Raw genomic sequence first — 25,761 nt, 5'->3', positions numbered from 1 at the left:
GAGCAACAGTGCTGCTTTTTTCTTTTCCTTTCTCTTCCCCCCCTGTACTCATTCTCTAAATCAGGTTCAAAGATGAATGAGATGCATGGCATAGTGTGGCTGCCTGGTGACTGGGTGCAAGAAGAAGCAGAAGTGATGAGCAGCGTTGGGCAGGGTGGGACTGTCCTTTCTGAGAGCAGAGATCTTCAGTTGCCCCACGTCGATCACAAAGTTCTTCCCTCATCTTGTCTGACCTTGCAGCAGCCTCTGTGGATACTTCAGATCTCAGTTGATGTTGTTAAAGGCTCTTCAAAAGATGGATGGGGTCAATTCAAAGAAGAGCCGGGTTGATTAGAATGCAGTTGGATCAGAGGCATCCAAAAAAACACTGCTGAAAAAAACCCTCTCTGACTCAGCATGCCTCTCCCTTTTTGACCTCAGTATTCTTTGGGCCAGGCCAAGAGTTTCGAAGTATATGTGCTCCTAACAGCTTCATAACTCTGTGAGCTGTCTGCAAGCTGCTACTAGCATCTATAGAATCCAGAAATAATGTGGAATAAAATCTAAATCCCTCAAAGAGCCCTTTTGGGTAGGTGTGGAACCAAGCATGCTTGTGCAAAAAAAATCGTATCCCTCTCCAAAACATTGGTACTATAAATGCATGGATCAACTTCTCTGCTCAGCTCAAGCTCTGTTTGATTCACCTATGTATTTGGCAAGGGAGTGGCTTCTTCAGCTCCCATTGTTCCCAAACAGGTGGGAATGAATCTGATTCTGCAGCTGTTTTGCCAAGACTTGTAAGAATCCTGCACGGGAGAGCAGCAGAAGCAATAATAGAAGTAGGGTGGTAGCAGTGCTGTTACTGACTCCCATTACATCCCATTATAGCTGCTGCAACTGCCTGGGTTGGAATATTTCTTTTATCCTGGCAATTAAACCTACCCATCAGCTGAGTTAGTGGGAGCAGAGCGACTGGAGATGTGTTCCCAAAGAGCACAAGTCCTGATCTGAGAATTGGAATTATACAGCACAGTAAAACCCTGATCATGAACTTACTGAACACTTTTGTAGGAAAACAGGCAGATTTGCCACTTTATTTCCTCACTGGTGAATCAGGCTTTGTTCTAAATCTGTATATGTTCCTATGTCTCAGTCATTGGTTTCCTGAAGAATCACATTTCTAGGATCCTTGGAGAAGGACACGTGACATTTGTGCTCCTGTGGTATTTCTGAGTCAACATCTTCAATTTCCCAATAAATAATTCAGTCTAATCCTAAGACTTTGTGCGCTTACGCATCTGAAGGTGCTTTTTTTAACCTTGGAGACAGTGCATGCAATGGCACGTCTGAAGGGTTTTGGTCCCCAGCTTCTTAACTATGTCAGCATCAGTTCTCCCATTCTGTTGATCAGAGAAGGGGAAAAAAAGAAAGCAAGGCATATTGTTTGCAACACTTATTTTTCCATTTTGTAGTTTTTGAGAATGCACTGGAATAAAGTGTCCAATAAGCTTGGGTTGAATTGAACATGAATTTACCCTTCTTGCTCAAATTATTGATTCTCCAAGAACAAGACAAGGATAAAAAGAGCGAGGTAGGAACATCTCAGGAATCTATGGAGTTGCTTTGTGTATTACTCAGTGCCAAAGTTACTCTGGGTCACAACAGAGGTGAATGGGAGGTGCTGTATAACACACGGACACCCAACACATACCATAAAAGCACTTCTGCTACGACTTGCCAGCAGCAGGTGTTAATCACATACAAAGAGAGTAAATTACATCCAGAAGAACTGAAACGTTATGCGTCTGACATCACTGGCTCCACACGAGCAAGGTGGACACATCACACACTACAGACATCCTCAGAGCCACCATTTCCCATCTGTTACCCCATCTCATGGAAAGTTCTGTTTTTGGAAGAAATTCAGAACATTAAGAAGGGTGCAGAAATATCCTCAGCTGCAAGAAATTCCATGTCCCAGGCTTTTATATTTTGAAAGAAACGTTGAAAAGATGTCTTAAGATACCACTTTCTAACCTGTGCGCAGGGAGAAAAGCCGCGTGCCGGAGGCAACAGTAAATACTGATGCTTTGCCAGCTCCATCTCATGCAGGTGAACAAATCTCTAAGGTATGTTCTTGTGTACAGAGTGCTGGCAGACCCTGGGCAGCTCTACATGCCTTAAGCTGTTTGGCTCTAACACACAACGATCCAAAAAAGTCCCAGTGCTGAGAATGGTGCTCCCAGTCCTCGCTGCCAGGCACCTTACTCACTCCTCCCTTTGTGCAAACAGCAGAGTGATTGCAAAATGACCAACGCGTCTGTTCTGGAAACTTGACAGGTCGAACAGCAATTGTGCAGCATTAGTTGTTAGTTCTACTTGTAGAATATGTACGTGCAGCTATAGGGATGTTAGAAAGGCTGTCTGTGAATTACTGCAAGCAGAAATAAGAAAAAAACAACGGAGGGCTTATTTCAATGGTAACGATTACCTACGAAAAGGATAGGAAGGGAAAATGGGAGAACCTTCCGGGCAGGGTTGCTCAAAGATAGGAGTAATGACGGACGCAGCATCCTGCAGTCTACTGATCACTCCCTATTGTTTTCAGATTGGCACAAACACAAAGCAAGGCCAAGCTGGTTTGTCAACAGCGTCATTATATCCCATGTCAAAAATGCACCTTTTCCTTTGAGATTTTTCTGCTTTCCATCCAGTTGGATTATTTAGCTGTAAGAACAGGGGACAAATCCCTAAGGAATGAGTGTTTTTTGTTATTCATTAGTTCTATGTGTGCTAATTGGACTTGAATTAAATACTTCTCTTTTTTTTGGCAGATTTACAACTTTCTACATTAACATTACATTGAAATGACAACTCCAAGACCAACAACATAATTAGAAGACAAAAGTTCAGCTTGGAACTTTAGAGACATCCAGAGACATGAACAAGAATTTTGCTGGAATTTCAGCAAAAATAAGGAATAACAATTGAAAATTCATCCATGTATGATAATGTGGAACATCCGAGACATACAGAGACATGAACAAGGATCTCACTGCAACTCCAGGAGAACAATTAGATTCTCTGCGCTATTTAAGAGCTACAGCTCAGGTGTTTTAGTCTGTCCAAATCTCATTATTTCTTGGTATTTTCTAAACAGGTCTTCAGTTCCAGTATGTGGAGTATTACTAGCTACAAAAAAACCTTCTAATGCATCCACTACTAAAACAGCTTCATCACCTTTTAGAAAGCTGGAAAATTCCCTGCCCTTTGATGTCCTTTGCTGAAAGATTCATATCAATAAGGTAGGAAACCATACTCACATGTCCTAATCTCTTCCTCTTTCTTGCAAGCTAAATGCAGAGCCTGCTTGGCATGAGAGCACACACAAGCAGAAATGTGGTCTGTTGGTCACATTGCCAGGTCTGTGTGTTGCTTGCAACAGCTCACTGGTGGATTCATGGATCACATTTGTTTCTCAAAAGACAATTTCAGATACTTAGAATCACACTCAATAAACATTTGGAATGTGACCCTTTTACTACTTGAAGATAATTTTTGTGACAGAAATGAGAAGCTTAGCATTCTATCAGCACTGTAGCCAAGCAAAATAGCTAGGCTGGAGTCCTTTTATTATGGCATTTTGTTATATATCATTAAGAATTCAAAATTTTCCCATATGAACAACTGCAACTGTATTTACAGATGAAGGGATTTTGAAAAACACAGACTTCAAAAATGTTATTGGATAAAAGAATTCTTAATATGTTTTCTCCTTCCCTACGGAGACAGAGCCAATGTATCAAAGCTGTGGGGTGGGTAAAAAGCAGTAACAGAATGATGGTGAATATATTTTGTCCAACACCTGTTGGACAAAAATAACATGTTTTCAGAAACGAAGTTTGCTCCATGGGAGGGATCATGCACGTCATGTGATGTTAACACCAGTCAGGTCTGAGCTATTTCATTTCAATGAACTCTGTTAAACTACACATCTCACAGATAACAATAATTTTATTGGAATGTTGTAATTCCCAACCCACTTTCAGGTGTCCTCAGAGTTTATATTTGTGTGAGACCATGAATGATAAAGAGGATAAACTACTATCAAATGACAAAGCTCTTGGGTTGTCCTTAGTGGCTACAATCCATCCTTTTGTAGATGTGAAAAGGTTAGCCAGAATTTAAACCAGATAGACAAAATCCAGCCATTGTGGAGGCTACTTTACAACCACCTGCCCAGAGGATGCACAACAATTATCATTTCTTAATGAAGTTTTAGCTATTCCAGACCAGGGTTGACTTTACTCTTATTGTGAGAGTGCAACTGGGGACATCTGGGCCCCAGGTCCCTTTCTAGAAGGGGAAGATTTCTTACAGTGACTACAGTTTCTCCTTCCCACTTCCCTCCCCACCACCCCCAAAAGCTTTTAGCAGCAAATATTATACAGTGCTAATGTCTATATACTCTATGCTCCTTCTATTTACAGAGTAGTTTTACATTTTATTATATCCCATTGTACAACTTTACACAGTACCATTATCGTTTCAATTCCTTGTTCTGCAGTTCAATGCATACTTGGGTAACTGCCTTTCCATGTCCGGTTATAGACTTAGCTTTAAAAGAAAAAAGAAGAGGTAAAAAAGAAGCACAGTGGTGCAATGTCCAGGCACTTTCCATGTCGCTCAGCAGAAGCAGCAAGAACCCTGTCTGAAAGCACGGTAAACTCAAGGGGGAGGAAAAAACCAAACCACTGCTCATGGTGGATTTAAAAAAATCCTTTAGACAGTTCCAAATATTCCTGAGAAAGCTCTGTACAATGTCACCAACACGTTTATATTTCAGCAGTGGGTCTGAGTGAGCAGTAGCTTCCATTGCTGGATGTGCCGCTGATGGCGCAGAAGACGTGCAAGGAGTCGTGCATCCACGGCGAATGCATCGGGTCTTCGTGGTACATCTAGACAGAACAGAACAGCAACAAGCTCACTATAGGTTTCAGTTTGTTACTGTAAGAATGTTGTTTAAAAAGGTATGGGAAAAGAGATATCCAACCTTGTCTTCAGAGCTGTTTCACAAAGGCAGCATAACAAAAATGAGAAAGAACAGTGATTTAGCGATTTCTGTGGCATTCAGATTTATACACCCTTCTATACATTACCAGATAGCCTTTGGTTATGACTATCCAGTCTAGGAAAGAAACAATTTTCTCCTACAAAACTTTTAAATTATGTCTAGTGTCAATAAAAATCAGATCTAAATACTTAGCATGGGGGATATATGCAGCTAAGTGCAGCAAACACCACTACATCTGTGCCACGTGGCAAGACTCTGCACTCTCTAACCTGAAGGACGCCTTACAGCATTGAATCTTAGCGCAACAGTAGAGATGTCCTAGAGCTGAGTGTGTTTTTACCCCGTGATTCATCACAGTTTGTCTGAATTTACATTCAGCAAACCAAGATGATGGGCCATCAGCGACAGCTTCTGGACACCCAGTGTTCAGCCACTCGGAGGCTTCTTGTGCCCATCTGGTTGCAGCTTATCAGTTGTTTTCATGTTTCCATTAATTAAAATATCAGTAGGATGGTCACAGACTGACCCTTCCGCCCCATCACCTTCACTAAGTGCGCTGCCTGTGCTTTGTGGCACTGAACACAATTAGGGAAGGACCTGTTGTTTGTAATGAGAACCCTCAATGAATATGATGTACCTTCATGTTTAACTGACTAACTTTGCAGGAGAGGAACGCATGTTTTGCTGTTTTAGACTGTCAGACATTGAGCTCGTTTGATGGCAGTACAAAGTTCAGGTCAGCGGTTATCTACGTCTTGTAAGAGCTGCTATTAAGAACAGTGCTTGTAATCACCATATTTTAACACAAAATACTACAGACCCACAGAAGAAAGTAAAAATATACCCTTCCAAATGAGCAAATCACCTTGACATTTCAGTTGCTGCACTATTCTGCACATTAATCAGAGAACAGGACTGCATTTGTAAATATGTAAAAAACATTGGGCATGCTATAATGGTACTTCTTTGTTCCAGGGTAATTTTAACTGTAGTGCTGCCACAGCGCAGAACTGAGTGATTTGTTTCCCATTTGACTATTGCAGAATTCAGAAACCACAGAAGTTCCAGCAGCTGCATGCAAATCAGATGTCCTGGAGGAATGCATTTGCAAACAGCACCGAGTAAGCAGGTGGCGACTCCTATAACAAACAGCTCTCAACAAAATTCAGCAGCGAAGTCAACAAGGGAGGCCATGCATGTGAAAAAAAATGAGCGGGCTAAAGGAAGTGACCACTAAGAGAAAGGTGGTCCTGAGTGGAATAGCAGGGAAATCCAACACAGAGGGGACACAGCAGTCACCTGTTCACAAACACATCCTGTTTTATATCTCTACAATAAAATTCAGCCCCATCATGACACTCTACATTCTGTTCCCCTGAAATGGTATGGTCCTTTTTAACTTTTAAGCCTTTGAGCATAGTTTTACTGTGCATAAGTCTCACTTAGAAAAAGCAGCCCAGTGCACTTTGGTTACTCTTTGTGTTCCTTTGAACAACTGCTCCAATTACTGTGGGATTTACCTGTTTTCAGGGACTGCTGTAGTTTTAATTAACTGTCACACACGGGATTGTTGCATTAAAGGCAAATAAATGAAGTTTAGCTGTATATTATCGAAGCCATAAGAAGACAAAAGACATTACATCAGCAGGAGATTTTGGAAACTCTCTCCTAACTTTCAAGACCTATGAATCACAACACAGTCAGCACTGCTCGTCTCACATGCTTGCTGCCATTTGACTACCGTAAGCTTTCTTTTGGTCATAAAGAAGGCAAAATAGGAAAGCAGATGCTACTTCAGAGAGTTCTCATTGTATTTCACAGCACAATAGTAGGAAGGTGTGCACCTCTCTGATGCTACTTTCCATTTGTGTTTTCCTAGAAAGACCCAAAAGAACATTGAAACAGATGATGGAAGGCAGCACAAATATCTCCACAGTGTGTGCAGATGGATGGTATTCAGTCAGTGTTCAAAGAAAGTATCCTTTAAAGGGAATAAAAATAACAAAGGGAAAGCAGGAGAGAATTGAGGTAATGGAAATTTGGGCAGAGAATTTCAATCTGTGACTTATCACAGCTTTCCTGCAACGTAGAAAACATGAAGCCAAACATGGCACAAGAATTCTGACGACCAGGAAACCAATGACACGAGTCACTGAAGACTCCAGACTTCATACCAGCACCAGGATGAGACTTTCTGGCACAGAATGAGAGGATTGTGGGGGTTGGAATGGGCATTATTGAGTCCAAGCCCCTGCTATAGCAGGTTCCCCAGAGCAGGTTGTATGGGAAAGTATCCAGGTGGGTCTTGAATATCTCCAGAGAAGAAGTCTCTATAACCTCTGTTCCAGAGCTCTGTTACCCTTGCTTATTGCTGTTCACGCAGCTAAGATGGAATGGAAAACCAATCATGTCATTGATAACATGAGCTGTTTCCTATTAGTTTTCAGTGAGTTTTCAGCATTAGCTAGTTTTCAAGCACAGAGAACCACTTCTGTGGGCTCCTGACATGCAGTACATGCCTGTTCATGGATGATGTCCGAAAGCTCTTTCACCATATCCCGAAAGTTTGATTTTAGTCCCTCGTGGTACTCAACCTGATCCTCCTTAATGAGTCTCTCATTGAGCTCCAGAGCAATTCCACAGGCTTGTATAAACTTCCTGGGGAGGAAAAGAATGAACTTTAGGCATGACCATTTTCCAGTCCTCTACTGAAGCAGACAACCACATCTTCCTGTTTCTCCAAGTCACTTTCAAGGACCATCCTGAGCACAGTGGATCAGGGAATGGGGAAGGACTGCAACGCAGGACTGTGCTTTCTGAAGGAGCTCCTTGGAATCTACATAGGCACTAAATGGGGCACACACCTGCAGTCCAACACATTGGTCTCTGACCTTCTCCAGAGCCTGTGCATCACACACAGCAAGCAGATCCCAGGGGAGCCCAACCAGCTGCCAGTGGGGTCACAAACAGAGGAAGGCCATGGTCAGGTGCGCATGGTTTGGTCCATCTGAGGTCAAATTGCTAACAGCAGGCACACCCTCCAGGAAGAAATTCAGATCACGTGGAGCTCTAATACTGTTTTCACAGCTACTCATTTCATGGTTACTCATTTTCTTCATTTCACATGCATAATTCTCCTTTTAATCAATTAATTAATTGTTTTAACTGAGGCTATAACAAAAACACAAGCATTTCTGGGATTTTCCAGGATGTTTTGTGTGTGTGTGTGTATGTGTGTGAGAAACAGATTTTGTTTGGTTTCTCTTTCTGGCTGCAGAGCAGGGTTGGAAAGTAAAGAAAAACATTACCTCTGCTCTGCAGCCATGCATGGCAGATTTGCAGAGATTATTTACTGATTCATTCCACGGTTTGCTTGGTCACTTGATGAAGGTAAACAGGATTGACCGAAATGCTGCTCTGTTCATAAGTTACCAGTGGGTAAAATGGGAATCACCAGCCCCAAGCAGTAAATTAAATGGTAAAAGGCCATGTTCAAAGCACCTACTGTGAAGGGCTGGAGAGAGATAGAAAAATGCATGTGCAAGTCGTGTATTGTCCAAAATTAGAGACAGAATCAAGAATGATGGTTCCCCACAAACTAGAAAGGGATTTGTTTCAAAACACTCCATCATTATGTAGTTAAAAATCCCTTTGGAAAGATGGGAAAACAATGCACAATATGAAAGGGCCCTGAACACGACTACCAGGCCTCTGGTTTTCAAACACTCTTTCTTCACACTACCACCTCAGATACCGATGCAAATAATTGGATAAGGCATTCAAGCATGGAAATCGCAACCCTAAGACCTGACATATATTGTTATATTGGCTTTTTTCCCTGTGTCTGAGCAGCTTGTGACGCACAGATCTTTGTAAGAAACTCCTGAGCATGCAGCATCTGCTGATTTTGGGGACATGCAAAAGCACACCTGAAAAATAATAGCATTTTTTAATACATTAGAAATCCTACCTGAACATTTCTTTCAACTCATTCACCTTCTTAGCAGGATATTTGCTGGACTGGCTGTCACTTAGGAAAGCCCTGGCATAGGCCAAGGGACCAGCGTTAACCTGGAACCAAAGAAGTAAAAAGTCATTTATGCCACAGCTTTGAGTCACTAAGGGCATTTCAGAAGGTTAGAACCATTTTTTAAGACTTGAAAACCATTATCATGTTATTTGAATGCCACCAGCTCTGCACTACTAGTATCACCAGCGCAAGCAGAAGTCTCTAAATTTGACTATTAGTTTTTCTATCTAGGTTTTGAAAGCCCAAAAGATAAATGGAGATAGAGAGAAGGAAGGGAGTCTGTTTCCTCATACTTTCCTCACACTTCTGCTTGGCAAGCAGTATGGTCTGAGTCTTAAAGCCATGTATCCGGCTGGAAAAAAGTCAGGTTCACAGAGAGGTTATTTCTGCCTGATATTTACCAGTGCAATCTTAAAGAATCAAGTATATTTCAACACACTTCCAAGGCCAGTTAATGTTGTAATGTAAAGTTAACTTAGCACTGCAAACACCACTGGACAAAATGCTTATTGTCTCGAGCTACTCATTGGTGTAAGTGGCAGGCTGATGGCTGATGGCTGCAAACTAGGCAGTTAATCATTTATGGAAAGCAAATGAGTCACGCTGTGAAAAGATGACTCTCTGAAATGTGTCTGTCAGTGTAATTCCCGAGAGCTGTCAAGTCTTACCTGCACAGAAACACAGCCTTGCAATTTGAGCTGCAGCTGGATCATGTCAACCTCAGCGGCAGAGCAGAGCTTTTGCAGCTCTGCTGTCTTGTCTTTTATTTCATCAGTTGCAACATCAATTGGTTTTAAGTTAACCTGATGCTCGTAATTGACTGGAATTCTCTTCTTTACGTATGGAAAGGAGTTCGAAGCTGACAGAAACAGCAAAGGAAGTTTATGGATTGAAAGGCTGTTCAGTAAACAGAAGTACATACAGACAGATCCTTGTTTTACTCGGTGTGAGTGAAATCCCAAACAAAGCTCTAAATTAACAGCATCATTTATGCATTTATAAAAATTTGCCCATAGAAGTGTAAGATAAATTCCCCCTCCCAACCACATAATTATACTACAATTCTGATTAAGCATTGGAGAGAATTTCTGACTCTCTTAGGACATTTTTATGAGCTAAAATAAGTCTATAATTAGTTTCTGGTACCTATTGCCTCATGTTCAGATGCTTTAACTTACTGGTTAGAATGGTCCTTTTTTTGCACTGTTCTTCCACACTGCCGTGCTTTTTTCCAGATAAAGTGTAAGGAGTCTCAAATACAAATCTGTTGATATTATGATTCCTTTCAAATTCAGTCTTCCTTTCAGAAATTTCTTTGTCTTCAAAATAGGGCTTCACGTAAGTCACTTGAATATGAGCGTACTTGGGGTCAAGGTCCTTAATGTTGACCTGTGAAACAAGAGAGTTAGACACTAGGAAAACAAAGGTTAGTAATTACAATTGCTTAATTTATCTCCTGGGACCTGATGAACACACTGATTCCCTCCTGTCCCAGCCCCATTGCATGTATGTGAATGACACATCAAGCACCCCCTTTGACCTCAGCAGGGTTGGCTAGACTGTGAGCTAGCAGACACAAGAGGCTGTGAGGCTGCAGCACGAAAAATACCTCATCTGGTGTTGAAAAAGGTGTACCTGGAAGGAGCAGCCATGTCATGCTATCCATCAATGCAGCAACATTCACGTTACTCAGGCTATCTAATACAACCATGTTGGTTCCAGGCCACGAGCTACCTCTCGTGCAGCACTGTGCTATAGCATGCAAATCTGCAGGCTTGCACAAAACCTTTGAGGTCTCCAGTATCGCCTTTAGTAACACAGATGAATCCATAGTTGCAACCCAAGGGAGTGTACAGCCCTTTGCAGTGAGCATGAACAGGTAGATATTCTATGCCCAACGTAATCACAGACCCTAGAGAATAATATTTATGTCACACTCATCTGCTATGCAGCCATGATGTTCACTGCATTTCACTCGCTTGTTTACGCAGTTTAATTTTACCTTATTAGAATCCTGGATAATTTTTACAGTTTCCGACCCAAATTTTTCTCCATAAAGTTTAAGAAGTCTGAAGGAGATCTCGGAAAGGCCTGTCAGCTTCGGCTCTTTGTAGATATATTCCTTCCCATCTTCTTCTTCAAAGAACGTCTAGCATTAACCACAAACAAGTCGTGAGGAATAGATGAGTTTCTTTGCTTGGAAAACATTCTTTCAGATTTGATTTCAGGTTCGAAAGCAACCTCCTACTAACAGTTCAGAATGTCAGTGAGGCTTACAAGGCTACGGTTGGCACAAAGACTCTGTGTGGTCTGTCTAACAGATTCTTTCAAATACTGTGTAAAGAAATTTTATCCTCGACCAACACAAACACATCATCATTAAGCACAAAGGCCTGAGTATGACTAACAAGAAATCCAAACAGTGTGGCAGAGGGGTTTGGCCAGAGGTTGTCTTTGAGAAAGGTTGGAAAGAGGCAACTAGGACAAAAAGCACAAAAACAAAACATACAGAACAAGTAGAAAAACAAAGTTTTCTAAGGCCTGAAAGCAGAGCCATGTGAAATGTGGAAACAAGAGGGTTTTGTGTAAGCCAATGGGGACTCCAAGCAATAAATGAAGAAACGTGCTTCCGCTGCTTTGATTTCTCTTGTATTCAGGGAAGTGGAACTCTGAATATTTGTGGTAAGTAGAGAAAAACTTGCAGCAAAGATTGTGCTTGCATCACCAGTCCTTCCTGTAACGGAAACAGTGGGAAAGCCTCATGCTTCGTCAAGCTGCTTCGGTCAGGAGTCGTGACAGGCTGCTAAAAGGATCTCCATGCAGCTGATAAAATAAAGCTGGCAAAGGTGTAAAGCACAAAACTTGATCAAGTATTGGTTGTCAGAATGATGCCAGCTTGTGTAATTTAACCCAGATATTTCTGTAGATTTTAGAAAACCAAATTAGCAGTTTAATCTGTTTCACATATCAAGAGTACAAAGTCTGGAGCCAAATGTTTGCTGCAGCAGAATTCAGTGATCAGCTATATTGTGTTTCAAGTGACAGTGGTGTTCAAAGGTACAAACCCAGGATGGTTTCAGGGGTACTCATCAATTGCTCTAAAAGAAGGAATGGGGAAAGTCAGGGCTAGTGCCATTTACATAGCATTTTTTAGAGAGGTGATCAGCATTTCCCCCAGAGTTATGGGTCCACAAATTGAAGAAGAACATCCAAACACATGTGGGAGATGAGATGTAACACACTGCACTAGAGTCTTTGGAAAAACTGCCTTCAGGCTCAGAAGATGTGACAAGATCACACTCCTTGAGACTCTGAGCATTAGATCTTAGTTTTTCCAGCTACTTAGAATCACAGAATGGCTTGGGTTGGAAGGTACCCTAAAGGCAGCAGCCCATGCTGTGGTGCTATAAGGCTTTTCAGCTTAAGACCTGCCTGAGAAGCAGCTGAATGGGGCAGCACGCCAGGTGAGCAGTAGCTGGTGAGCCTGTGCCTATACTCACTTGTCCATAAAATGCCACTCTGAAAAAGGTTCCAAGAAGCCTCTTCCTTGTGTGCATCACCTCCAGTATCTTAGCATATGCCCCATGAAGTGTTCTGTACAGTTGAGTAAGTTTCTGGAAAGCAAAATTTGATGTTTTTAAAGCAGAACTTCAAGTAGGAAATTCTAACTAATGTTGGAAGCTACTGAAATATCTGAACACAATCCTCTGGAGGATTCAAACCAGAATTTCAGGCTTCAGGCCTGAAAAATACTACAAGCTGTAATAAAACTGCTGTCCCCAGAGAGAAGACTGGAGATACAGTCTCAGCACGTTCCCTGACTAAGCCTTTAAGGGTAGAGAAGCTTGCAGTATTTTCATCAGTGCTCTTCTTCTCTTTTTTTTTTTTCCTAATTAAAACCAGTTTTATGATGAAAAAAAAATAGATCAAGACTTCTCCAAACTTCAGCTGCAGATTTGGATGCGGTCCTGATGTGGATAGGTCATGGGAGAGGGAGGGAAAGGGAAGCACTGTTCAGCAGCAGAACCTTACCAGAGCACAGATCACACCAGGTGCTGGGAAGGAGCAAAGCTTTAACTCCTTTCACTGCATTATCTTTCACTAACTTGTTTAATGACCAGCACTGAAGCACAGCGTGTGCTACATTGACACCATCCCATTAATCCAACATCAGAAATACAAGCACCTCACTTTGCTCCTAGCAACCTGTGAAATGACCCGACACACACCAATGAGTTCAAAACACATACCTCAAATTCACGCCGCTTTTCATAAATAGGAATGATCAGTTTGGAAACTTCAGAAATACTTTCGTAACGCTCTGCTTTCCACAGACCATCCACACATTGCTCCAGCAGCTCCACTAGGACTTCCTACAAGAGCAACCAAACGGGTGATGTCAAAAAGAAGATCAATCAATTTGAAAAGAAGATCAATCAGTTTGAGCTTCAGATAATTTACTAAGTTCCACTGTTGTGGCCAGAGCTACAGAAGTTTGAGCACTGTGTGTTCCTGGCCTTTTCAAAGGTATTCTGTAAGTTTCGAATGGAAAAAAAAGAAAACCACCCTATTTTTAAAAAGCTTAATTCTTAATAACTCATTTGCACAATAGTAAGCAAGTATCCCTTGGTTATTTAGGTACCTCCTAAGAACATGTCAAAGTTTTGGGAGGATATGGAGGTGACAGTGTTGGAACAGGGGGGTACACGTCTAAGAAACACACTTGAGGAACATACAAGAGCAGTGAGATGTGCTGCTGGGGATCCCCAGGCCCAGCACTGATGAGCGGACATACAAGCAGAATGCACACTCAAGAGCCACCTTGCTCAGCCACATGGCTCACCCAATGCACAGGGGTGGTGCAGAAGTAATTGTGAGTCTTTATTACTTACAGGAGGATCTTCTCACTTCCCCCGTGCCCTGCTTTGGTTTCTCACTGTTCTGCTGCCATGGCTGCACAGCCCTAACTCAAGGGGAACCTGAGTTGACTTCCTGCTCAGCAGAGCTTGACTTCTAACCTTCTGTACCTCCTTGAAAATACTATGCTGTGTTGTCCTGTGCTGGAGAGAGTTAGCATTTGCATAACATGGTAAGCAAAGTTTGCGGTGTAGATTTTTCAGTCACAGGGCCAGAAAAGCCTTTCAAAGGAACCAAAAAGCGATACCAGATTTACGTATCTGAATTGCACACAAAAAAAATCCATCAGTGCAGATTTCTCTTGGGAAACTGCCACGGAACAGTCTTTTATGCAGACTTCAGTGTGCAGTTATAATTTGTTACAGCTCATGTGAGTCTAAAACTAAATCTTAATTGGTTATCAAAACTCTTGCATTCTGTGCTATGTGACCTCACCTCACTGTAATGTACATCCATCATCCCGCCATCTTCTTTCATTGCACCTTCTTCGTCAATGTTAGGAGTGATTTTCCTGAAGGCAGTGCATCCACTGGGGAAGAGTTCTATAGTCGACAAAGGCAAACGGATTCATGGACTAATTTATTTCAAATATATCTTCCTTCAATGGCTAAGGAAGCAGTCTATTGATAATGAAGTCCTACAAGGAGCAGAGGACTTGACTACTATTTTTGCTGCTCATTTGCTATAATAGGACTGAACACATCAGAATCTCCCCAGCCATTTGCCACAGGAGTCTTTTCTGATACGTGATTAACACCAAGCACAACAGATCTTCCAGTGTGCTACCCAAAGTCAGCTTTGACCAACCTAATGGGCTGTAAATGACTGAAAGTCAGTAGAGAATAACAAGGGTGTATTTTTGCACAGAAGATCATGATATGCTGGAAAGCTGGGTAGGAAGTGACTGGGTTGTGCATCCCTAGCAGAAAATGCACACTTCTTGATGCACCCCAAAGCTTTGAGTAGTTCAGCCTGTACTGAACCAATTCCAGCCTTACACATACATATACGTAAAGAGCGTCAGTGACAGAAATAATTCAAGGTATTCACTTGATGTTCCCTTTGACTTGTTCCTTTTATTTTAAACAAGTTCTCCTTTGTGTTTGTGTCACATGGGGGTTGTGGTCAGCAGCCTCTGGTGCACACATAAAGAATGACCACTTTCCCCTCTGCAGCCATGTGAAGTTTGTATACGTATCAAATAAGCATGTTCTGATTCTTCCCACATAGCCAACACAAAGTACAGAACGTGGAGGGACTTCCAGCCCCCTGAGCAAGGCCCTTAGTGACTCTTCCTGCTAAGGCAATGCCTGCAGTTGTCTTCTGTGCATCCTAACATTAAAAGCAGTGGGAGGCTAAGTCCCTTTCAGCACTACATCCTCTCACAGAGATGAGAAACGTGGTCAATGTATCAACTGGAGAATTGATATTTACGATAGAACCTGCAAAACTGTTGTGTTGCCACTTGAGAACACGTGAGTCTGTCCCTGCTTCCTGTTTTGCATTAAACCACAACACACCCTTTTTTTTCCTGGTTGCTCTTTACATATTTGTATAGTTAGGTTACACATTTGTATAGTTAGGCTATCGCCTCATTTTCTGACTAAATTTTGACTACTTTCTCCTATAGTTTCCCATATTGACTCTAGTGACACTTCTGATGAACATACTGGCAGACGGTTTTTAACATGGGCTTCCCCCACGAGCACATTTCCCAGTGTGAAATACATCCAAACATTTAAACCAAGATGTGATGTGTTGGTTCTTATTTTACTCAGTGAAGTGCCATCATGACTACCTAAGAAGACCTGACCATCTCAGTACCACCCGGATTACTTTCTTTGAAAATATTCATCATATTATACCTTCATCACACCATAATACATTAGGGTTTTTTTTCTTCCTTTTTAGCTTGTTCAGAAGATACCTACAAATAACCATTCATCAAACTGTCATTCATCTCCTCATTGCCTCAAACAGCAAGTACTTACTTTTCCTGTGCAGAAACTCTGCAACAAGGGCTGCTACGTGAACATAACACATGGCTGCCTGCAAAGCACAAAGGGAAAATTAAAGTGTCATCTCCACATCTGTCTTGCTAAGCACCATGTTTTTAATTATGTGAGTTACCTCCGAGAAGTCTCCATTTTTCACATGTATTTTTGCCATACTGTCCAGCCACGTTTTCCGTAGCTCTGGGGTACTTGCGTAGGATTTAGCTAAGCTGTACTGTAGATCTATCAGCATTTCTGGATCCTTTTCATGTTCTTTCATTTGGGCAGTGGCCATAAGGACTGTACGGATCCTTTTTGTCAAATCTTTGACTTCCGAAGGAAAAGCAGTTGCCTGATACAAAACAAATCTAATTAGAAGCAAACACAGAGGCAAAAGGTGTGGCAGGCTTTTTCAGTGACTGTTGTTACCCATGAGCCAAAACTCCACTTACTGCCAATCTAAAAAGCAAAGCATAGGAGATAACACTGACTGCAGTTTCACCTGTTGAACTCAGGGCGCACACAGCATACAGTATTTAATATGCAATCAGAAGTGTTTACACCTGGGCATGCACAGGACATTGGCTATTCCTATGCTGAACTGCAGCAGGTACTTCTGCAAGCTGAGAATCCGGGTGAGGGTGGGACAGAAGTGCTCCTTGCATGCAAACACCACAGAACGGAACCATAAACCGTTCCTGAAGCATTTTCCACCGAGTTCACCATCTGGATTGTTAGTGTCTGATGTGGTCACTCTTTAATTCCTAAAGTCCCACGGGCATCCTCACCACAGGAATGCATTAAAGAAACACAGGCTCCAGCTGATCCTCTGCTGTGAGCAGGATCAGCACCGAGTTAGATCAAGGCTTGTCCAGCCAAGTTTTGATAATCTCCAAGGAAAAATATCTAACATCCTTTTTGGTCCCTGTTCCAAAAAGGGAATGTTTCTGGGAAGTCATTTTTCTTTATGTAAAGTTGGAATTTCCCTTGTAGCATCTCGTGCCTATTGCCTCTTGTCCTGTCGCTCTACACCTCTGGGACAAGTCTGACTTCCTCTTCTCTAAAACCTCCAGTTGGATGCCCCCTCATCTTTCTCTTCCCTGTGCTGAGCTTGGCTCACGTCGCCCACATGCCAGCTCCTCAGTGATGTCTGTGTCTGTGCACAGCACCATCTTCAGTGTCCTGGAATCTCTCCTGTACTGGGAGATCTGTCCTGTACTCTTGCCCCTATGTAAGAACATAATCTGGATATAACAACGGTTGCATGATGTAATATAAGATCAGCAAAATGGGGATTAGTGAAACCCCTATCAACATATGTGTGCAGAAGGGAACAGAGGTTCTGTCAGGTATATATAATAGAATTTCGTTATATCACAATTCAGCACCTAATTGAGGCTCCAACTCCTTTAGCTCATTGAATGATAAAACCTCTCCTGCTTTTCTCAATCCAGCATTGGCAGCTATACTGGGTGCAATAGAGCAAATGGTAATGATCATTTATTATTCAACGGATTGGATAGAAGCTGTTTATTCCAGCACAAAGGCAGACAATTATTTTCCAAAGAAATACAACCATCAGTGTCTACAAAAGAGGACTTTATTAATATTACTTACCAGTGCAGGCTTATAAATTTTACAGTTAGAACTAATGAAGCTCACGCTAAACATGACTTTCTCGAGTGCATCCCCCATCTCGCATTAATGGCCTATAGCACATGATGTGATTTCTCTTCTCCAACCTACCTTCATAGGCCTGTCACTGTTTGCGAAGTTGTTAATGATGAGCAAGGAGTCCTGAAACCTCGTCCCACCGCTGAGTGCCACATCTGCTATCAGCTGGCTCACTGCAATTATTATCTGTTGGGACAGCAAAGGGGCATTATTTAAACAAGCCCAATAGAAGAGCTTTATTGTCACAGTTACATAAAAAGCTCATATAAAACACTGTATCTTTCCCACAGTGTAAGCAAGGGCCATTGTTGTGGCTTCACTGTCTGATCTTCTGTGCACAAACACTCATCAGAGGGCCAGAATGTTTTGCTGAACAGCAAGTTGACAGAACTGATGAGTTAACAGTCTTAATACAAATGCTGATGCAGAAGTAAGTACTGCAGTTATCATCACCTTCCCTGTTTTACTGCAATCCAGACAGCGTCCATCTGCACCTCTAGGTACCTAAATTTGCTTCAAAAAAGTAACACTGCAAAAGCAGCTCCAGCAAAATCCCTCCTCCTGCCCTGAAGGTGTCTCTTATGCCACCCTCACACCCCACCCCAGCCAGCACCCAAAGCAGAGGTGTGTCTTGTAGCTGGAATTCCAAAAAAACAACAACATGGAGTGCTTAATGGCGCCATATTGCACTCAAAGGGCTCAGGGCCAATCACTGAAAACAGGGATTAGGCAAAGCCAGGAAATCCAGAAGCTTTTTGTCCATATATTAGATCTCTCCTTTTAGAAATAAAGGACAAGCTCCTCTGTAGACAGGAGCTGAGATGTAGCTACATTGATAGACGCTACAGCTGAGGCATCCCACCGCCCTCCTCTCCCCAGTTGCTCACCTGAAGGTGCGTTCTCAGAAACGTTCTCCTTTTGGTGAACTCAAAGTTATTTCTCATCAGCAGATACAGAAGAGCGGAGGCCTCGTTCCTTGTGGAGGTCACCTTCGAAGTGCAGCACCTGAGGATCTCGTAGCAGAGGGCAGCACACATGTTCACCCTTCCCTTGAAAAACGCTGAGGGAAACTTCACAAGAGACAAGCAAACATTAAAATATACACCACAAAGTTATAACTACAGGGCTCAGATGGGCAAGAGCATAGGATGGTACACTGGAAAACCTCCTGCCAGAGTGCTGTGCTCAATACTGATTTGTGGGAATACATTCAGGGCCCATTTTTAACCACATTTCCTTGCCGTCCTTAGCTGTCAGGCTTTTTGGGGACGTGCTTGTGCATGTCTATCTATCCCTGTCCCAAACAACATTTGGGTTCAGTGGCAGATTCTCAGCACATCAGACAGACAGAATTCTGTCTTATGCCCTTACAAAAGCTTTAAACATAGGCAGTCAGAGAGAGAGGAGAGGTCCCACCAATGACTGCTGTGGGAGATATCTGCCAGAGCCCTCCAACAGGGCCAGCTGGCAAACACATCCTTGGATGCCTGCAGCACTACTTCCACACAGCCCAGAAAGAAATACCCAAAAGTATGACTTCTCTCAGGAATTCCAGCATGCAAACAAGGCACACACTTGTCCCAGAGCCCCCAACACACATGGTGACTCATGCCCTGGTCCCCCATACTGAGCTGGCCCCAGGAAGCAGCAGAACAAAGCCCAACTGCAGTGCGAGTCATCTCAGCTGGGAGCAGGGCTTGGGGATTTGCAATGGAAGGGGAAGACCAATGGCCCACACTCTTGTAGCACAACTGTTGCCTAAGCAAACACCAATTTTAGAGCTGCAGACCTTTGTGCAGGGCTTGCTGGAGCTCCAATCCACCTGCGGTCGGAGTGGTGGTTGGTGGGGAGGGGACACTGCACACTGCTTCCTTCCACCCCCACTTCATTGGGCTGGGCACAGGGAAGCAGAAGAAGGAAGGGTTTGGTGCTGACATGCAGCCGCCTCCGCACCTCTGCAGGGGGTGACACCAGAGCCTGCTGGGGTACTGCAGGATGGCACTCTGATTTCCTAGCACAGCCATAACCACGGGTCTTATCCATGCAGGGGAGAGGTTTGCTTAGTTCATATCATCCTGGGCATGGTCTACAAGACTATTCTCTGTTCTACCACCTTCTCCTCATAGGAGATGACAGTAAATACTGACAAAGTATTCACTCACATCCTCCAAGACAGAGTCTGGAGCTGTCACCTTGGCCCTCTATCTTTTATGCTAACTATATGTGATTAAGAAAAGATCCCCTCCAAACTAAGCTGAACTTCTGGGGCCACCACAATGGCACGCTGGTAAACAGGTTTTAAAGCAGGAAACAAGGAGTTGTGTCTAGGAAGAGTACTCCATTGGGTGCAGTCCACCATTAGACAGGGCCTCACAGGTTAAAAGAGCGTGAAGACGCTGCTCCAGTACTTGGTGATCTCTGCCTCTTGCTGAATATAGTTACAGGGAAAAAAAAAAAAAAAAAAGAAAAGAAAAAAGAAAAGGGAGGAAAGAAGTGAATAAAATGGGGCCAAGAGGATCAAGTGTGCACTTGAGCAAGGAGCTATTAAGTAACTGCTGCCTGTCGTAATTCAGTCCTTCCCCCATTGTGAGATGGGGTCACATTCAGAATTTGGATTAGCCCAGAGTTGGCTGAGGTGATGTGAAATTGGGAGTGCATGGGCAGCACAGGGATACCCAAGGGAATATGGCAGGCATTGACTCTCAGCATGAATCACTGATTGCCTGCAGAGACTTATCAGACACTTCCAACCCAATGCTAAAGGGAAAAACTTTGCCTGGGAACCTGCTGGAGAACAAGCCCCAGTCTTCTCTCTGTGCATTTCTCCAAGAGGAGAACCCGTGCCCTGTTCACAGTGAGCTTGCACCCCTAGGCAGCTCCCTGCTGGAGACTGATCCTGAGCACATTCTATCACTCCTGGCACCCAGGCAGCACCTGAAGGGTTTGCGCTTGCCGTAGCTATGGCCAGCTGCTGAGTTACAGCTGCCAGGGGCCATAATAAACCCCAGTAAAGCAGGGCAGACAGCTTTATGCTCCCTCCTGCCTTTTCCAGCCTAGAAGACAGTGAAATTCCCAGCCTGCTGCTGTGAGATTGCACTAGCAGGGAGAGAAAGCAAGACTTGATGTGGTTGGGTACAATCACCTGTTGCAGAAAAAGAGCAAGGCTGTGCTGCTCTGTTCCTTCAGGGCCTGGAATTGGTGATGCCTCCAACATGTTATCACAGCCAGCAAAGAGAGCGCACCCTTCCCAAATTCCCAGCACACATGCACGCAAGCAGCATTCATTCTAGACCCAAAACCAAACATGCAAACAATTATAGACCTTGTTTGTTCTTTGCTTTCTTGCGACATATCTTTTTTAAAGCCTCCTGCTCAGCAAATGACCAGGTTTAGTGAAGGAAGAAGGGTATTTTTAAGACAGATATTAGGAAGTGAAATAGCTCTCAGTTTTTCCCTCCAGCATTCATTTGCCGTGACACGAGATAAAAGGGGGATTCTTTTCATCGTAATTATTGGCTGAAGAAGGCCACCAAAAAAAAAAAAAAAAAAAAAAAGGGAAATTGTCTATTCCAGATGCGTCTAAGGTATAATACAATTTTGGCTTTCTCAAAGTTAACACTAATTTATAGCTAGCCATGATATGCAACTCCGAACAAAACAGCATGATTTTTGTGTTTCAAAACAAGCTGGCAGGAAAACAAACCACCCTTGCACTTGCTGTGAAATGCAGCCCTCACCCCCAGTTATTTAATCGTCACTTTGTGTCTTAGAAAAGCCCTTCAGAGGACTTAAAAGGAAGTTTGGGACCCATGTGGTTATGGAGTTGGCAAAGAAATCACTTCCTTATAGATACCATCTGCTGGGCTCATATCTTGCTTTTACAGAAGCAACACCATGTCCTGTCATTGGGGAAATGTGAGAAATTAACTGAAAGAAATCTTTCAGATCTCAGGACCAGTAAATCATAGAATGGCAGAATCATAGACTGGTTTGTGTTGGAAGGTTCCATAAAGGCCATCCAACCCCAACCCCAACACCTGCTGTGGGCTGGGTGCCCCCCACCCTAACTGGCCTTGAGCACCTCCAGCAATGGGGCACCCCCAGCTCTGGGCAGCCCAGGCCAGTGAGTCACCACCCTAAATACCATATTCATTGTGGGTTTGAGCTGGCAGAAACCCAAGGAAACACCCGGACCTCCATCCTTGCAGCAGCCCAGAGTGCAGCCTGCACTGCTGCCATTGCTTTTGGAAAGAGATCATGTAACCCTCACAGAGCTCCAGGCTGTGAAGGCTGATGGTGATATCAGATGGAACAGGTGTGTAGATTTGGCTGCAAACTGAAATAGAGAATTTGCCAAGAAGGCAAGGAAGATCTATTATTTGCTACAGGCAGAATTTCTTTTTCTTTTTTCTTTTTCTTTCTTTCTTTCTTTTTTTTTTTTAATGGCTAAACAAAGTTTGAGCCAATTAAGGAGAGAGAGGAGCAGGTAGACTGTGTCCATGTGGGCTGTGTGTAGATCTGCAGCAGGCTGTATTTTAAGGCTATGTAGACCATGGTCAAACAGAAAACTTGACAGACACAGGGCAATAATCACAAATTAGACCCTGCAGAAAAATGCAGTGATTCCTGCTGGTGCCAGCTGCCAATGTGGGAGGATGTAAGGAGCCTTGTGGAAAACCTCAAGTAGGAAACTGTAATGTCTGGAGCCAGCCAGCTAGTGAGACTTCTGCATTTTCTGCTTTTGGTCTATCTGCTCAGGACAAACCAAACATCAGTCCTAGACATATTCATATTAGCTCTTAGCTTTGCTGCATGGTTACAGGAAAACATTCATAGCACAGGCTGTTTCCATTTTTGAAAAACAGCTTTAGATGTCTCTGTCTTATAACAAACTTTGTTCATTGAGTTGTGCAAGACCTCCTTCGGAAATAATTGCTGCATATCCATCACATGCTGGGCTGCCTGGCTGCAATCTCAAGCCACACAAATTTACCTCATTAACAAAGTGTTGCGTTCAGTGACTCCACAGCTTTTCATTCATTTTATTATAACCATGCAGCTTGGAAGCAATGGAACTTGCGTGTACCTCCGGTATCGAAAACAGACTTACGAGAAGTGGTATCTTGTGACAAACATGGAAGGAAATGCCAGCAATAGCATCAAACACTGCTCTGGTGTGGTTAGCTGTGGCTTTGAGCTCAGAGAGTTGGACAGCCTCACTGTGCTCCATGGCTCTGAGCTCAGCAAAGTGCAGGGACTGGTTCAGCCATGCTACCCTCTCCTACCTGAAGCCAAGGCCGGGAGATACTGGTCTCCTTGGCCATGCCTACAGAAATCCCACAGGTGTGTGTTACGTACCTTGCTGATGAAGGCTCTCAGGGAGGCAAACACGTGCTTAAGAGCTGCTTCCGACTGCCCATTTTTCAGAAAAGCAAGATGAATATCAAAAACCTTCTTCATGAGGGGATTGTGGCCATCGTTGCTTAAGAGCTGGACCTGGAAAGCAATGAGAGAATTTACTTTGCAACAACATTGTGCCCGAAGGTGAAAATGATGGAGATAATATTGCACCATTAATCATATCAATTCTTAACCCAGATGTGGAGCAGAGCCTTCAGTAAAAATCTAACCAGAAGCTGTCACAATCAGTACAAACTTACAGTATTTGGCCAGAGGTGATTTTAAGAGAAGAGAATAAAACGACACTGTCAATACCGCATCACTTATTCCAAAAGCAAGTTAGGGTTTGGACAGTGTTCTGTCCAATGTTCACCAATGGCCCAGATACGCTTTAAATGAAGCAGGCAGTTACCAACACTGCACACAGTTTTCTCCATTTTGCTTTATGAGTCTCAATAAGTGTTTTATTTACGATCCACATGTTTTAATTGAAATTATTTATGCTGCCAATAGAACAGCATCGGCACTTTTACTGCAGCACACTTCTGTGTGGTGACACTGGATGTCCGTAAAAGCAAAGCAGAAGCCCATTAAAGCAGAAGGGAATGCAGCCTATCCTGTGGTTTGAAAATCACTTTGTTTTGTGGTTCAGCTATATTAAAAAAGAGGCAACTGCGAAAACAAAACACGCTTCAGCTCTTGCATCTAAATCCTTCTGCTGCTACCAAACTGCAGTGCAGCAGTTGGAAGCACCAGGATGGCCTTTTCGCTCTGTAACAGAAGCAGAGGATATGATTTGTTTTGTGCTGTTAAGTACATCTGAAAATGAAATCTTGGTGGTGCATATTCTGAAATACAGAGCTATTCTTGCAACACCATGCAAAGCACACTGCTCTTTGGAGGATCTCTGCTCACAAGTTCCTCCACCTTCAAGGAAGAGCTTTTCTAGACCAGTATGCCAGTACTTGATTGCCTGCCTGGGCTTCTCTCCATCACAGAGGCTCTGATTCTTGCAGATGTCAGTGACTGCCACAAATGTGAATCACTACATAGAGGGGAAGACCTCTACCAGAGGCACTGGTTCTATCTGGACTGTCAAGTACAGCTGGAATGCCTCAGCCCCGGAAACATCCACATGCAGCAATATACAGAAATCTAAATCTAAGCAATTAATGGTAGAAAACAGTGACTGTTGAAAGCATACCAGACCTTCATTTCCCTTTCCACTGGTCCCTCCTTTCTATATGGTGGTTTCCTTTTTGCCTATTTTGCTAATGTGTACAATCACGACATAACATCTACATAGTTTTCTCCAGTCTTGCTTTTTTGAAGGAATTAGGAGATATTGCGTAATTGCCTGGCAAGCTCATGAAACATTCCATGCAACAAGCTGCAAATGATTTACTTCTGTAAACAACTCCACAATCTGTCAGTCTAAAGGAACGGATCACTGAAAGCAACAGGCACACAGCACACTGTTCTATGGCACTTTTGATTTCAAAGCTGACCTTGAAACTCTGAGTGAAAAAAGAGATGGTGTCCAGGACTGTCAGGCACACTTCGGTGGCTATGTTGCCCTCCAGCAATGCCTGGTGCACAATATCTGCTTCAGAGGTGCCTGCATCTGTGAATAGAAAGCGAATCAGGAGGAAGTGGTGCTCAGCACTCCTGCTCCCACAAAATCAAAATGCTGTTTCAGAGAAGGTTCTCCCTTCCCACATCCCTGGGCAACAAGGAGCAAGTGACCAGTGGACACATGCACTTTTGAACAGACTAATATGACACAGGCACACCTTGCTCTGCTGTACATACTGTGGTTGAGTGTGAAGGATGTGTCCAAGCTGCCCAGGTGCTGAAGCCGTGCCTGCATCCCCCCAGCTCTGCTGCGAAGGGCTGGCATAGTCTGTGATTTCCTATCGGCTGCCACATGCTTGGACACCCAGGCGTCGTGCACCCTGCAAGGGGAAGGAAGGCTGTCAGATGGGACAAGGGTTGCTCCAGACCTGGGGGCCCCAGCACAGGAAGGACGTGGAGCTGCTGGAGCAGGTCTGGAGGAGGGCTACAAAAGTGCTCAGCAGGCTGGAGCACCTCTCCCATGAAGAACAGTTGAGGGAACTAGCTTGGAGGAGAGGAGGCTCCAGGGAGACCTCACTGTGGCCTTTCAGTACTTGAGGAGAGCTTGTAAGCACTTTTTACATGGTCTAACAGTGATAAGGGGAAATGGCTTTAAACTAAAAGAGGGGAAACGTAGGATAGATGTTAGGAAGAAATTTTTTATGCAGAGGGCACTGACACTCACCAGAACTGACACTGTTGCCTAGAAAGGCTGTAGGTGCCCCATCCTTGGAGGTGCACAAGGCCATGGACTATGGGCAGCCTGACCTGCTGGGGGGCACCCAGCCCACAGCAAGGGTTTGTAGCTCAATGATCTTCAAGGCCCCTTCCAACCTCAGCCATTCTGTGATTCTATGACACTTGAGGCACCTGCCTGGAGACCTGTCCTCTTTCTGATGCATTAATGTGACTCATCCCAGTACTGACTGAGCTACTCTCACCTGCCTTAGAGCTAAGAACACCAGAGCTGCTGCTCACAGGGCTAGGATGGAGCCATGCCTCACGTCTCACCTGCAGCCAGCTGTGGGGTACATTGCAAACCTGTGCAGGCAGCTGAGAGTGCCTGGGGCTGGGAGTCT

General features: G+C 43.5%; 1 protein-coding gene across 4 annotated transcripts in view; it reads right to left on the bottom strand.

Moving 5' to 3' along the window:
• Positions 1 to 3,975: 3,975 nt before the first annotated feature.
• DOCK11 (dedicator of cytokinesis 11) overlaps positions 3,976 to 25,761 on the bottom strand; it is a 67,039-nt gene continuing 45,253 nt past the window's right edge. For 3 of the 4 annotated variants that reach the window (XM_015860400.2, XM_015860401.2, XM_015860402.2), the window contains exons 38-53: positions 24,881 to 25,023; positions 24,577 to 24,692; positions 23,027 to 23,164; positions 18,556 to 18,738; positions 17,741 to 17,854; positions 16,131 to 16,346; positions 15,992 to 16,049; positions 14,436 to 14,542; positions 13,334 to 13,456; positions 12,584 to 12,697; positions 11,086 to 11,232; positions 10,262 to 10,472; positions 9,752 to 9,942; positions 9,024 to 9,124; positions 7,573 to 7,711; positions 3,976 to 4,937 (exon numbers count right to left, since the gene is read on the bottom strand). In XM_015860400.2, coding sequence (XP_015715886.1) covers positions 4,815 to 4,937; positions 7,573 to 7,711; positions 9,024 to 9,124; positions 9,752 to 9,942; positions 10,262 to 10,472; positions 11,086 to 11,232; positions 12,584 to 12,697; positions 13,334 to 13,456; positions 14,436 to 14,542; positions 15,992 to 16,049; positions 16,131 to 16,346; positions 17,741 to 17,854; positions 18,556 to 18,738; positions 23,027 to 23,164; positions 24,577 to 24,692; positions 24,881 to 25,023 — 2,224 coding nt within the window. In that variant the 3' untranslated portion in view covers positions 3,976 to 4,814. Of the gene's footprint in view, positions 4,938 to 5,032; positions 5,046 to 7,572; positions 7,712 to 9,023; positions 9,125 to 9,751; positions 9,943 to 10,261; positions 10,473 to 11,085; positions 11,233 to 12,583; positions 12,698 to 13,333; positions 13,457 to 14,435; positions 14,543 to 15,991; positions 16,050 to 16,130; positions 16,347 to 17,740; positions 17,855 to 18,555; positions 18,739 to 23,026; positions 23,165 to 24,576; positions 24,693 to 24,880; positions 25,024 to 25,761 lie in introns of all 4 variants that reach the window. The other variant, XM_015860404.2, reaches the window with a different exon arrangement.

The sequence above is a fragment of the Coturnix japonica genome, chromosome 4 (assembly GCF_001577835.2).
Source record: "Coturnix japonica isolate 7356 chromosome 4, Coturnix japonica 2.1, whole genome shotgun sequence".
Classification (NCBI taxonomy): Eukaryota; Metazoa; Chordata; class Aves; order Galliformes; family Phasianidae; genus Coturnix; species Coturnix japonica.
This window is presented reverse-complemented; position numbering and strand designations above follow the sequence as displayed.